Here is a 14,053-nt window from a genome sequence, read left to right as displayed (position 1 = left end):
CTCAAATATAGGAAAGTATGTTATGAATGATAACGTATATCAGCAGGTCATGTGAGACGCAGTTTCTGCTGCTGTGTTGTAGAACATAAATTGTAGGTTATAGATTTTTCCCGTCTTCATTTTGAAAGTGAGAACTATACTGAAAAAAAAAAAAATCTATGATATCTGGATAGTCACGTATATAATGTAATACGACAATGGAAACGCTGGAACAATTCCGTAAAGCTGCTTTTATGTATTGTATATTTAATTATAAATTTAATACACGCCATATAAGAAAACATTTCGTACATTTAGCGAGACTTGCTGGCTTTTTTAATGGATTTCGCTAATTCTTCCATGTGCTTGAGCACCCCACGTTCCAACAGCGGGCGAGGTATGAAGAAATTGGCAAGGTCCGTGAAATGCAACTGTCAATCAAGGTAAACAAGAAAATGGACAAGTTTTTATACGAATACGTACGAAAACGGGTATGTACTTGTATTTTATGCGTCCAATATCCTGCGGTTCGTTGTTCTAGTCCAAGAGTACGCAGAGTTGCTGCTGCAAACGTATTGGGATCAGGGCTCAACAACGAGGGTTTCATGTGGCTTGCCATATTCGTGGCAACGTATCCCGGATGGACAGTTTGAACTGTAACGCCCAACGATTTCACTTCGGCAGCTAAATCTCGGGAGAATTTCTCAACAAATGCCTGCGTGAATTTATTGTTTTGGGCAAAAACATTTTTTTTTATAATAAACAAAAATTGGAGAGAGAAATGATTTTATGATTTTATACTTTCGTTGCACCATAAATGGTGAGGAGAGGCGTTGGCATTGCGCTCGAGAGCGATCCGATATTCACGATGACGCCGTTTTGGCGTTTGATCATTTGGGGTAAAACCATGTGACACATCCGCGCCATGCTCAAAATGTTACAGTTGATAATGTCGTGAATACTTTTGTCATCTTCGACATTTCCGAAACGCCGACCGAAACCATTCAACATGCCAACGTTATTGATCAGAATACCAATCTGCAACTTGCTCAGTTCCTCTTTGAGAGTGACGTAGATTTTTTGGCCATCGGTAAAGTCTACAGCGATCGTTTTCACCTGGATCGAACTGTTTTCGTTCTCTAAATGAACGCATTGTTAAATTAATAATTTCTTATACATCAGGTAATTTTTAAAAAAATGTTAACTTGCTGATTTCATCGGCAACTGCCTTGAGTTTTGCGGACGTTCGACTAACTAGAACGACATTCAATCCAGCAGCAGCAAGCTGTAATAGGGAAGGAAAGAAAAGTTAAAGTGGAAGATGATTTAATTTAAATCAACTAAAGGAAACATTTTTACTTCTTTTGCAAAAGATTTTCCAATGCCATCCGTAGCACCGGTAACAACTATAATAGAAATGAATTTGATGACTCAGTAACTGCAAGCATGAAAATATTGTAAATTAAATATAAATATACCTGCCCATGGCCCGCAAGATTTAAGGTCGATTCCACGTCCTAGCAAACGGCCTAAAAACGTTGTGTAAGCAAAATGAATAAGATTGTATACGGTTTTTGCTGTGAAGATCACCAAAACTGCCCAGCCAACGACTTCTGCAATGCAGGAACACGACATTTTGATTTCCTTTTTTGACGAGGAAACTCAAAACTTGACACGGTAGTTTTTTTATGGCAACTGCCCAAACGTATGGGTATTCAATTTAGTAGTCAGTTTCAGGGCGGTTCAAAGGGTGAAGTGCTAAGTGATAAGAATGGAAGAGATATCTCTCGCGAGTAAAAACCGAGTAAAAACGTTGTGACTACATTTAAAATTTGAACAAAGCATCAATACAATAGGACAACCTATACTGATGTATTGTAAATGTGCTGACGATTTGAATTAAAACTGTGGGCCGGCCTTAATAAGTTTAATGTAACGCATTCCATGAAACTTACGTTAATAGTAGTTTATAAGACCAGTTAAACGCGTTATTGGCTTCTGTCGTTATTTTATTTTGTCAAATACACAAGCTTATCAATCACATGCTTCATGATAACGTAGGAAACTATTTGTTTGAACGTGCACCTGGTTTGCAGACACTTATATTAAGAAGAACTATAGTGGATTGATGAAAATAATTTCAATGGTGATTAAAAAATTCAACCACTCTAAAAAAAAATCCTCTATAAATTTTTCCAGCGAATGGAACCTGAACTAAAAAGTCATGATAAAAAAAGCTTAGCGATTAAAAAAATGGCGTGTTCAAGGATTTGAACCACTGACCGCCACTGACAAGGAACCTTGATGGGTCATGGGTATACTTTCATAAATTATCGAATAAATCCCATATTCTTGAGGAAATTTAAATAATAGGATAGTATAATAGATAATAATTTAGATAATAGGATAATAAACATTTAAAAAATAGAATCTTATAGATGAGAATTTCAGTTTCAATAATGCACTAGATGATGGATTCGAAGACAAGCTCTTGCTCCTTCGATTCGTTGGAAGACTTCCACTTTTGGGGCCTTTTCAACAACCGTTTCACTTCCAACGGGGTCTAATTATAAAGAAGCACACTGGTTTTATAACACGTATCTATGTTACCCACCGTGTCCCACTTACCATTGGCAGACAAGTCCACTTATAAAGAAGCACACTGGATTTCATAACACGTTTCCATATTATAAACCGTGTCCTACTTACCATAGAGCAGACACACTCAGTGATCACTTTGTCACCATTCCATTCATCATACATACATATTGTCAAAGCATCATATTTTCCTGACGCCCTAACCACTAGACCATGGGCGCTTAACATATCTCTGTTAACAGATCTATTTATATTTGCCTTTTTCCTTTCCATTTTCTGGACCCGTGGGAATTCTAATAAAATAGTTTAACGCTATATAAATGGAAATTGAGTCTTAAGCGAATAAAAAAGAAAGATTCTACATTTAAAAAACCAAAGCAACTAAAAAATCGATACAAAAAGTTTTTCGAATCGATTCTTAAAACTAGCAGACGACACGATTTCTTTAAGAACCATCAACCAAGGTAACCTGTCTGATTAATGGTGTTTGAAATTTTGAATCACGTAACACGTAGCAATCGACCAATCGTAGCAAGAACGCAGTCTCAACGATCACTTTTTTGGACGTGGATGCACAAAATTAAAATTACAAATATGTGGTCATCGTTATGTGAACTTTGGTGTCACAGCTCTTCAGGCTCTGCTCTCCACTCCATGCTGTTTGGCGGGTAAATACTCAAAATAAAAATGAGAGCTTAAGTAGAAGAGTTAAACTTGTTCCTGGTTTGTGAATTGTTACTTCCTGCTAGCATTCTTTATCCCCTTGTCAATGCATGGCAGTTTGCTTGCACTATAATGTAACCTTTTCCTCTGTGCAGATTTGACGCCTGAGCCAGCCATCGTAACAGCCAAGTTTTGCTTGTGCTGGACCTCCAGTCGTATGATTTGACTGATGACCTGTCATCAGCAACATCACAGTATCATTGCTTAGGTAATAATTTTCATTACTTTTGTTAACCTGCATCTGACATGCCAGATTTTTTAATGTTGCACGACTTGCATAAGTGTAAAAAGTGTATTTCATGGAAACCTTAAATTCTCCTGTTTATAAACAATTAGGCTCTACCCCTGATTCCAACTGTCTTGTTATCAACTTTTATTGCTTTTTATTTTTTCTGTAAATATTTTTCGTAACTCATTGTTGAAATTTGTTATTTAGATAAACAGCATCCTCTTTAATTGGAGGAACTTCCAGTATCGGCCGAGTTAAGGATCTCTTCAATTCACCTTTCTTTTCTTTTTGTCCTCGTGTACGCCCATGTGAATGTGGGTGTATTCACGAGGACTCCCTTTTACCTAGATCCCTCCTGGTGGATTCAACTGGAGGGAACTTTCGGTGGTTGGAGCAACTTCTGGATGCCTGGCTGTATTTCCCAGGCTTCAAGGTAGGACAAATTCATTTCTGTCTTTCCTTTCTGACTATTATTGAGTGGCGTTTATTAGAAGTCGTTGCTGAGTACGGAGTACGATTATTCCTGGGCCATGCAGTTGGCCGAAACTGTTTCATCTTGCTGTGTTTGTTTTTCTTAGTTAGGGTTCATTAAATAGCTCACGTGAAGAACCACTGCAGATCAGGCCTGTTTTTGTACCTCGCTACTTTATCTGTGGGTAAACAATCAAATTCAGAAATATTTGAACTTGAAACACTTGTATTAGTTACAGTATTACTATTTTTTCCCCCGCCTGAAAGCTGTCGATTTAACCAATAGAGTTTATTTGTTTCAAATCTTTACATTAAGTAATAGCATTATGTGGCAAAAAATTTATGTTTATTTTCAACGGTTAATTTTTGTCAATGTAGTTTTTTTACTTTTTGTTGAATGTGTCAACCAAAGTTTTGCTGATGCCGCAATCGTCACTTTTTTGTCGTCACAGTTCCTTTTTTCTTTCTTTATTTTGGTCTGCTGTTGGGGATGTCCTTCTCATCCGAACTGAAAAAATCTTTGAAACTTCGATTGGAACTTCTAGATAATTTCAAAAGGTCTTCGATTGTATTGATGGGCTTCACTCTCCCTTTAGCACTTCTGATTCTTTGACGCCCGTAATCAGTCCACGTGAAATCTTTTCGGGACAAGATAGTTTCAACAACGTACGAGATGTCAGAGAAACCTCCGATTAAAAGCAAGTTTTTGCAAACTTTAGATGGTATTTTGAACTCAACAAACTTCTGAGGTATTAAAGCAGCTACTCCTAGGCCCATCGATGCGAGACCAATGGTAATGATTAGAGATGCCCACATCGAGTCAGTGCGAATTCCTCTGAAGTTGCGTTCCCGATCCTTAATGTCAATGATGCGATCGAATCCAACAAGTCGGAAAACATACAGTTCACTGAAAACGTTCTCTCTCAAAAAGTATTCGATGAAATCGAGGAAAATATCAGGGGTGATGGGTTTCGCAGCGTAAACAGGTTGGTGACTTGTCAAGAATTCCATCATGCATTTGCGTTCTTCGTCATATTCGGTCAGATTTTCCACTTCTTTCTGCAAGTTGGTGTCTCTGTCCTCGGTCACCCGAGCACCAGAGATGACGTGGGCTGCCATCAAATCGCCCAGCATATCTCTGTGGGGCTTGCGTGGCAACAAGTGAATTGCTTGAAGGCAGCTGGGATTATCTGTCGACTTTAGCCACTGCATTCTGACTATTTCGACGACAAACTTTTTTTCCACCAATCGTGTGACAGCGTTTGCATAGGCTGGGCAATCTGGGTAGTTAAAACCTACTGTGAAATCGTAGCCCGGTACAAGATAGCCTTGACCATTAATTATTTTCTGATTGATTAATTGATTCCAAATTTCTTTTTGTTCAAATCGATCGATTTTATGGCGACGTAAGTCATCCATGGCCAGTCGACCGAACGATTCCAGGTTCACGTCTCTGAGTTTTGTAAGATTAAGTTGGGCGATTTTGTTTGACTCAAATCTTCTTTTTCTCTTGCCATACTCTGACAATAGAGAATCTTTGACGTACTCTTTACTGAACAAGAGTTTTTTTCCTTCTCCTAATACTTGTTTGATGTCGTACAGCGGGTTGTAAAGGACGTAGAGATGGTTGCTGCCGTCATGAAAAGACTTTCCACCAAAATTGAATTTGATTGCATAAGCCTTATCAAGTTTTAATTCTTCCAGCTGGTCTTCTGACACTATAACACAATCCATGCCATTGCAATCCAATAAAGGTTTCAACGCCTCAGCCTTGACCAGTTCATTCCAGAAAGCTTTTCTGCTGCATGGAATCTTAATCTTCTTTTTCAGTTTTTGTTCGACGTTCTCTTCGTTGAGAGATTTATCATCAAAAATCAAATTCAATTTGTCTTCCAGCGAAGCACCGACACCGTAGTCGTCAGCTATTCGGAGGATTAATTTGCTTCGTTTCTCGACACTAGTGATCTTTAAATTCTGATGTTCGCTGTCACTTGGGATGGCGTCGGGGTCATTGAGCTCGAAGACAATGCACTTTGACTCCATCAGTTTGCCGAAATATTCGTCCACTTTTTCGAGACGAATTCGACGTTGTTTTAATGTTTTTAAAGTTCCTTTATCCTTCCCTCCTTTTTCTTTTGCAGTCAAGTGTTTAGCTATTTTAAGACATTTTTCAACACACCCGGGAGCTTTCGGCGTTTCGCCACTGGCTTCTCGAAGATCGGATAGGGAGCAACGTCTGCCCAATAACCACTGAATAGAGCTTAGAAAACATAAAAATATTTTGATGTTGTTTTCTTTTTGTTCCTTGTAGCCATTAAACTCACAAAACGAAGGAGTTGGTCCCGGTTTTCTATCTGATTGATAAGTTATGCACAAGAAATTTTGCATATCAATGTGCTCATTCAAAATAGTCTCCGTGCGTCGTAACGTGCGAATAAATTCTATTTTCTCTTCTTCAAATTTCTTATTTTCACTTTTCATTTCCGTAAGTTGAATAAAAGCGCGGTAATAAAAAGCGGCCGGATAGAAAAAATGATCGATGGAACGAATCAATTCAGTTAAAATGTCTGCGGCTTCTTTTTTATCAATTTGTTCTGTCTTTGTAATTGCAAGGTGTTTTGCGAAGGGGACTTTACGGCCTGGCGTAATCCATTGTAGAATGTCACCATAAAAATTATCCACCCCAATTGTAAATGGACCTGGCTGTAATCCAAAACATTTAAAGTCATAATCTGCTTCGTCCAGCGAAAGTGACCACTTGTCTAGGGCGCTCTCATGAATGACATTAAGCAACACATCATCGGCTGGCAGTTGAACTGTGTGATTTTCTCTTAGGTATTCAATTTCCTTATATTTGTTTCTGACATTCTTCACCGAGAAATCAGTGGTGTATTCTTCGAAAAATCTTTCGAGAACTTCAGTGTGGTTGAAATCTTTTTCCAGTCGTGATATTCGTTGTCTCTCTTTCCATTCCCTTTCTTCTATCATGACGAACATTTTCTCGGCTCCCCATTCCTCACTTGTACCGGAATCTTCCGCTTGGTCAGTTTGTTCCTCGCATAGAATAAGGATTCCACTTCCCGGTTCTCCTTTTCTTGCCGCACGACCCATCGCTTGTTCTTCGACTCTTTCGTTGTCCGGGAAATAAGTCAAACAAATGTGCAGACCTCCGTTGGCTTTTAGATTTTTGCTGATTTTAATGTCCGTCCCTCGTCCGGCCAAGTTGGTTGCGACGATCACATTTCCGACATCCAGTTCAGCATTCTCAAATTCAAATTTCTCATAATCGCGTGTGTAGCGATGAATGCGTTTATTTTTATCATTGTGATCCTGAGTTGCAGATTTCAGGTGTTTATAAACTACGTTGACTTCCTTGATGGATCGACAAAAGATGAGGATGGAACGATCTGTTATCGTTAAACGAGTTTCTTCAGTAACAGCTTTTCGCCAACTTTCTTTTGTTTTGAATATTTGGGCGGGTTTGAGACTGAAACGTTTGGGGAAAGCAGTTGGAACAGTAATCAAATCGCACTTGTATAACTTTTCCAGGAATTTCTGTTCTGGTTGGGAACCCAGGGTTCCCGACAAACCCGCCAGGTTACTGTATTTCCCAATGTAAGTTGCGTTGGACACGAAAACCGCTTTCAGACTCTGCAACGTCAATTTGCATTCTTCATTGAGCTGAAGAAATTGGTGCAGGGCTCCGTCCCACTGCGAACTGGACTGATCCGTCCCCGTGTCGGGATCGATGATAATCACTCGCGGATTCAAATCGGGACTTGGGTCTGATCGGTCGTGGTCGATAACGTAGTCCTCGTCTTGTTTGAGTTCCAGAGCCCGCCTGGCGTTGTCCAGCCAAGTCTCCAGGTGTCTGTCGACGAAATCCAACAAATGACTCGGTATGCGAATGTGACGTTCGCGTTCTGCTATTGTCTGGAAGTAAAAAACTATTTTGGTATTCAGTGTTTTTTCTTTCATCGTCTCATTTTTCGGCACATAGTTGATCTTTTCTTTGGTGATTTCACTGACTTCGTTAATCAGCAAACGTCCTTGTCGGTCGATAACTTTTTTCTCGATCAGGTGCGTCCATATCGCATGTCTTTCCGATTCCTCTCGCCCTAACGGAGCGTGAATATTTTCCAAATCTTCTTCTTTTATTTGGCCGTAGAGGTCATACAAGATATGGGACTTGACCATTTCCACTGAATGGTGTTGTATTTTTTCCCAAATGAAAACGTAAAGGGTTTCGAGCATTTCCATGCCGGGGATGTCGTGCGACAGGTAGAGCATATTGTTGCCACGATCAAGCAACATGCAGTCCACTTCATCAATGATGCCATACACCGTCGGTCGGTCGCCTCGGATTCCACGATTGTAAAATTCGTCTAGCAAATAATCACGCTGGAAGTTGGCTAGTTGCCCGTAAACGACGTCCATGCTGTAAGCCTTTAGGCGCTCGTCTGCAGATTTACTCGAATTATTTGCCACGGTGACGTTGAAAAACTCGTAAAGTTCCTTCAGCCCTCCTTTGGCAACTGGCAGATTGGAATCACGAAGGGCGAGGACGTCGTTGCTGGTGATGACGTCAACCTTATTATTTCTTCTGGTATTTTTCATTTTTTTCGTTCTAAAAAGTGCAAAACCAATGGCTAGCCCGGCCACGATAATTGATTTGCCTTCACCAGTCGAAACCTGCGCCAATGTTTTACTGTGCCCCAAATATCCATGCACCAATAAAGTCGTGATTGCCACTCTCTGTGTGTCACGCAGCTTGAATCCCATGATGAGTTCGACGGCGTAATCGAAGACGCAAAGAAAATATTCCGTCACCTCGTAATTAAAACACACGTCGCCATCTGTAAATTTCACAATTTTATGACAGATGTGTTTGTCATTGAGTATCTTGTTCTTATTCGCCTTTTTCATCATTGCGAGAAATGATTCCGTTGTTGTCTTCACCGTATTAGTAATAGGTTTGGATTTTTCCTCTTTATGGAATATTTTGAATTTGTTGTATTTCTCGTTTTTTTCAATCAACGTTTTGGCGATACGGTCAACACCTTCTTTGAATTCAAATTTCTTTGAGTTTGATTCATTTAAAATTTGTTCAATTTCATCCAACTTTGAAACTTTCTTTTTCATTTCAAAAATGATCTCGCCCACATTTCTCGATTCCGATGTCTGACGTGGAAGATGTGTGCTTGAAATGTTGTTCCGTTGCTTCTTGAATTGGTTTGACTTTTTGTAGTAAAAATTGATTAGAGATACTTGACCTATATCGTCATCATCATCGAAGAATTCTTCTATATCTATGTTTTCTTCCATCATTCGCAAAAGTATATTGAATTCGAACGAGACGCTAAAATCGCTCTCCTCTTTTTTCATAGCGATTTGAGTAAACAACCGTAGTGCTCGCTCGTGTCTATTCAAATACTCGCGCGCATCTTTTCTCCAGTTTTCTCTATATTCCTCTTCCTCCCATTGTTTCCAAAATTGATCTTCCAATTCTAAAAGAAGAAATTCGAATTGCCAGTCGTTTGGTTCATGGTTTTCCACAATATTCAGGTAAAATAGGGGACTAATATTCCAGGTGTTGTAGTACTCGACCCATTCTGTTAGTGAGCTAATTGCGAAGGCAAGTTTTTCTGTTTGTTCAACGTCATTGTTGAGGTTGCTTATTCGGCTCAAGAGTAGTTGAGATAGTTTATCTGGTGTTTTATTTTGGGGATTCAACTTCTCAACGGAGGTGATGACTTTATCCTTTTTATCGATCCAATGTTTCAGCTGTTCAAAATATGTTGGATTGCAATTTTGCTCGTCATCTGCTGGAGAAAACTCTTTGCAGAATAAATTAAGGTTGTTATTGGGTGAAAGTCTTTTCCATAGGCCGTCATCTTCGTACAGGATGAAATATTCGTTGTTGTCTATGTTTTTTGGATCCACCGTTTTCGTATATTGGAAAGATGAAGAGCCGTGGCGTTCATAGACGTGAATTTTTATTTCTAAAATCTCTGCCAATATTTCCAGTTCGGCTGATCCAAGTGTACTATCTTGTGACTCGTTTTCACGGCCATGTTTTGCAATAAGTTTGTAAAACTTGTCGGCGTCCCTGCATACAAATTTACCTTCCCAATTCAATTGGCCGAAAAGGCAATGAAGTAGACTGTCAGTTATTCCTTCCTCTGTCAGCAATTCGTCTAGGCAGTAGACGTCGACATCATCTATGTAATGTTCGTTCAATCTTGCGTTCAGTGGATTTAAATAAACAGGGCGACGGCCGATTACTTTTGGCTTTGGAAACGTTCGCGATGAATCTATTTTCGATTTGACGTATTGTTCCTGGTCGATTTTGTCAAATTGCTGTTGTTGACGTTGAATCATGAGCTGATGGTGTTGATGGACTTTGTTTTCAATTTCATTTAGAATTTCTCCGATGCTATTCGAATGATGTACCGCTGGATGAGACAACCTCTTTTGAATGGAATCTGTCAATTGATTCCGTCGGTCTATTTGATCGAGGTGACGGACGAGACTTTGACGAATGACGGCCTTTTTCTTGACCGCATCTACCACTTTTACCTGCAAATCTTTTAAAGAGTCCATGGATAGTTTTGTATACCTCTTTTTATTTTTTATTTCGTCTCTATATTTCACGTATAAGTTTTGATCTCCTGTTGGCTTTTTAATAACGTCCAGTTCAACTTCAATCTTTTGGTCTTTTTCAAACCCGTAATATTTTCCTTCGGTTTTACTGGTGCTTTTGCTGGCGATCTTGTTGATGTAAGCAATGTCACCTGTCGATTTGCCAGTACATCCGTTAGAGCCTGACGCCACATAGACACCCATTTTGATAGCTCTTAAAGACTTTCGTCTCGTATCCTCACCCATGAAAGGGATTTCGGATGTAATGTCCATTTCATTGTTTCCAAAACATTCAATGGTAATGTCGCCGCCGTATCCACCTTGCGCAGCACGATTTCCTGCCAATCGCATAAAAAGAAATTTAATTCATTTACGTGTTTCGACTAAACGTGAATGATGAATTAAAAAAGGGAAATTGGTTCATACTTGCAATTGAAATGAGTGTCTGCTTTTGTTTTTTTCCCCCATAAAATGTTGCCGTGATTTCACTGCTGTCGTCTGTGGTGCCACTGATGAGAAAATTCCCCTTATGCCCTGGCAGAATATTTTCGCCTTTTGTTCGATTCTCGGTTGGTAAAATGTCTGCTAATTTCGTTAAAACGGAATTCATCGTCTCTTCTCTGTCACTTGTAGAAATTGATGGAAATAATTCTTCAAAGTTTTCCTTTGTCCATTTATAAGCCGCACTTCCGTCGGCTCCGTCAGATACGATCGTCCATTTTTTGCCGTTTATTATTTTGTTGCAAACGACGTGAACGTTACCGCCACTCTCGCCCGGTTTACGAGGCTCTCCTAGATTTTATCAAACATTAGTTCAAACATTTGACACTAAGAAAGAAAAAAATTGCAAAATGTTTTATCTCACCCATTGGTTGATGGTCTTCTTCTTTAGAATTTTGTCCCGAAATGTTCCAACAAACTCCGCTCGAAATCTCCGTGGACTCATCGTTGATTACGCCATCAACGATGAGCTTGTCAGTGACGATGCCGACGTTTATTCCGTGCCAGATCTCGTTATCCAAGTCACAGTCGATGTGAACGGATTTGAGTCCAACGATTTTTATTTCCTCGACATGCGGATTTTCATCTTTGAGTCGTTTCATTTCCCCATTCATTTTGCTGACAAAGATGGCAACACCTTTAATGGAAATGATTTGCTTTCCGCCTTCTTCCTTGAATTCGATTTCAGTTTTGGGCAACAAGAATCTCTTGCACGTTTCTTTTGTCAGCACTTGCAATTTTGGAGTCCACTCTACGTCATTTAATAGCGACGAAACTTTCTGATAACGTTTAAACCATTCAGGTATTGAACCTGGCGTTCTCTGGCTGGCAACAGTCGTAAGAAAGCTCGACACATTCCTGGATAGTCTGCGAAAAAGTACTTGCCAATCAGTGTCAGTTATATTTTCAATTATAACTTTGTTTTCCTCCAAGTCCTTATCCAGAATGGCTTGTAAATCCTCTTCTGTCCTAACGCTAGCCAGGAAATCATTCTTGGAACTAGTGACATACATGTCTACGATTTCCTTAATTAAATCCTGACCAGTGTTATCATAGGCTTCCAGGTAAATTTTTTGGAAGTTTGGGTCCAACATATTTTCAAGCACATTTTTGTCTTCATTAACAATGGCTAGGAAATCATTAAGGTCAATAATGAATGTTTCGTGGTTCTTGCCGTTGGTTTCATCTTTGACTAGGTCGCTTAGAGATTGAGAGAACACTTTTTCAATGCACGATGTCGTAAATTGTTTGAAATAGCAGTCGACAATGTTGGTGAAACGGGACGTTCTTGTGAAGATATCTTTCTGATCGAGAATCAATTTAAGATATCGACACTCTCCGTCGCACCAATTTCGTATTGACGATTCCACGTCATTTAATTTGCAATAAAAGTCCTCAAATGAATCCATGGAATTCAATTGGCTTAAGACATCAGACACTTCCTTGATATCAAACTTGTCGTCGTCCATATAGTCGAAAGCCTTTTCCAAACATTTTTCAAGCCACAATTCTAAAACCGTTTTGATATATTGACTCTCGGTCCACGTCGCTTCAAAACAGAAAAATGGGCGGCCCAACTTCAACTCAATGTGTTCGACGGCGTGTTCGTACGATTTCGGACTGGTATGCCCATCAGTTTTCGAAGTTACCATCCATTCTTTTATTTCATTGGCTACATCTTCCTCGGTAGTTAAAAGGTTCTTGGGATCGGATTGTAAATTACTTTCGGTCTCGTTTTCTCCACCCAGCATTGTCAATCGATACTCAGAGGGAAAGTCTGAAAAATCTATATAAACATAGACCGTGAATAAATTTTAAGTTAAGTTATAAAGGGACGTGTAAATAATAAAGGGAATATTGCTTGTGCGCTAAATGAAGGTCGACTGAATAAATTAATATATTCACATACATTAAAGATTTCACAATACTACTTGGACCAAGGATATTTTCTAGCAAAACCCATTTGTATCAATTTAAATTATAATGTTGGCGAGTCTATACATAGCATAGAACGCCGTTAATCGCAAAATCAACATAAAATAAAAAAATTCACTTGCCACAAATAAATGAAATGAAGTGTTGAAAAATTAGATGACGGACGACAGAATTGCCATGTTGTTGTTGTTGGCCGGAAAATGTTTGCAGGGTACAACTTGAGAAATTGCTGAACAAATTAATTTTTTGTGTTATGAATTTTTACTAAGTCAACACTGAACTTTCCGAACGGGCGGCGTCAACGGATTGCTGCCCTCTAGCACTGGCATAGACAATTACCTTTCATGCAGGCCCCCAAAAAGTGTTCAGACAGATGTGTGCTTAAAGTTATGCTCACAGCATTATATTGCATCAAAATGAGAAAAAAAAAAACAGTCTGTTCCGCTTCCTTATCCACATTATCAAAATTTGCGGTTTAATCACTTCCGTTCTCTCAGGTTCTTCTGGTTTTCCAGCAAAACCTGTGTTATCTATATATGCTGAAACGATAAAATAACTGTAACTGAATTATTTTATAGAAACGCACGTTGTTTCCCTGGCGGCAAACTGAAGTTAAACTTTTACGTTTCTTCTCAATCCGATGACGATCATCGCGTTTTTTCTTTTTCCTTTCCTTGTCGTAATGTCTTAAATGGTTAGATTTGTCTGCTTATAGACTTATTTATTTTTTGTGTCTCTGTGTCTGCCAATTTTTACTTTGTAAGCCGGTTAGTTCTGAATTGTGGTTCAAACCGTTCCGACGTTTCGAAACTATTGGTACACTGTCGGATGGTCCTTATCTAATTTTTTTTCTCTTATATATTATGAGAATTTTTGTATAATTTGTGATTGATGGGCCAGCTTTTACACCTTGATCTTACGACAGTGCCATTTTTTTTGTATTTTCAAAGAACATATTATTTGATCAGAGCTTTG

General features: G+C 39.1%; 2 protein-coding genes and 1 long non-coding RNA gene across 3 annotated transcripts; 1 reads left to right on the top strand and 2 right to left on the bottom strand.

Annotated features, from left to right (window-relative positions):
* Positions 1-220: 220 nt before the first annotated feature.
* Positions 221-1,693, bottom strand: LOC124320827 (very-long-chain 3-oxoacyl-CoA reductase-like). Its single transcript, XM_046783725.1, has 6 exons — positions 1,458-1,693; positions 1,339-1,385; positions 1,189-1,264; positions 781-1,118; positions 479-694; positions 221-410 (listed from the first exon to the last, which is right to left on the bottom strand). Exons 1-6 carry the CDS (start codon positions 1,612-1,614, stop codon positions 294-296), a joined length of 951 nt encoding a protein of 316 aa, XP_046639681.1. The 5' UTR covers positions 1,615-1,693; the 3' UTR covers positions 221-293.
* Positions 1,694-3,037: 1,344 nt separating this feature from the next.
* LOC124320628 lies at positions 3,038-4,152 on the top strand. The gene is made up of 4 exons (XR_006914005.1): positions 3,038-3,245; positions 3,396-3,508; positions 3,737-3,962; positions 4,021-4,152. It is a non-coding gene; the product is annotated as an uncharacterized LOC124320628 (long non-coding RNA).
* A 302-nt stretch (positions 4,153-4,454) lies between these two features.
* On the bottom strand, positions 4,455-13,360 carry LOC124320623. The gene is made up of 4 exons (XM_046783473.1): positions 13,201-13,360; positions 11,508-12,929; positions 11,069-11,434; positions 4,455-10,980 (listed from the first exon to the last, which is right to left on the bottom strand). Exons 2-4 carry the CDS (start codon positions 12,892-12,894, stop codon positions 4,469-4,471), a joined length of 8,265 nt encoding a protein of 2,754 aa, XP_046639429.1. The 5' UTR covers positions 12,895-12,929; positions 13,201-13,360; the 3' UTR covers positions 4,455-4,468.
* Positions 13,361-14,053: the final 693 nt, after the last annotated feature.

The sequence above is a fragment of the Daphnia pulicaria genome, chromosome 1 (assembly GCF_021234035.1).
Source record: "Daphnia pulicaria isolate SC F1-1A chromosome 1, SC_F0-13Bv2, whole genome shotgun sequence".
Classification (NCBI taxonomy): Eukaryota; Metazoa; Arthropoda; class Branchiopoda; order Diplostraca; family Daphniidae; genus Daphnia; species Daphnia pulicaria.
The sequence above is the reverse complement of the archived record's forward strand: the minus strand, read 5'-3'. Positions and strand labels throughout refer to the sequence as shown.

Coding starts and splice junctions, on each gene's coding strand:
- LOC124320623 (XM_046783473.1), bottom strand. CDS start 12,894: ATGCTGGGTGGAGAAAACGAGACCGAAAGTAATTTACAATCCGATCCC. Junction 11,435..11,507: donor AGAAGACCATCAACCAATGG/GTGAGATAAAAC, acceptor GATAAAATCTAG/GAGAGCCTCGTAAACCGGGC. Junction 10,981..11,068: donor GACACTCATTTCAATTGCAA/GTATGAACCAAT, acceptor TGCGATTGGCAG/GAAATCGTGCTGCGCAAGGT.
- LOC124320827 (XM_046783725.1), bottom strand. CDS start 1,614: ATGTCGTGTTCCTGCATTGCAGAAGTCGTTGGCTGGGCAGTTTTGGTG. Junction 1,265..1,338: donor GAAAATCTTTTGCAAAAGAA/GTAAAAATGTTT, acceptor TCCCTATTACAG/CTTGCTGCTGCTGGATTGAA. Junction 411..478: donor ATTGGACGCATAAAATACAA/GTACATACCCGT, acceptor CTTGATTGACAG/TTGCATTTCACGGACCTTGC.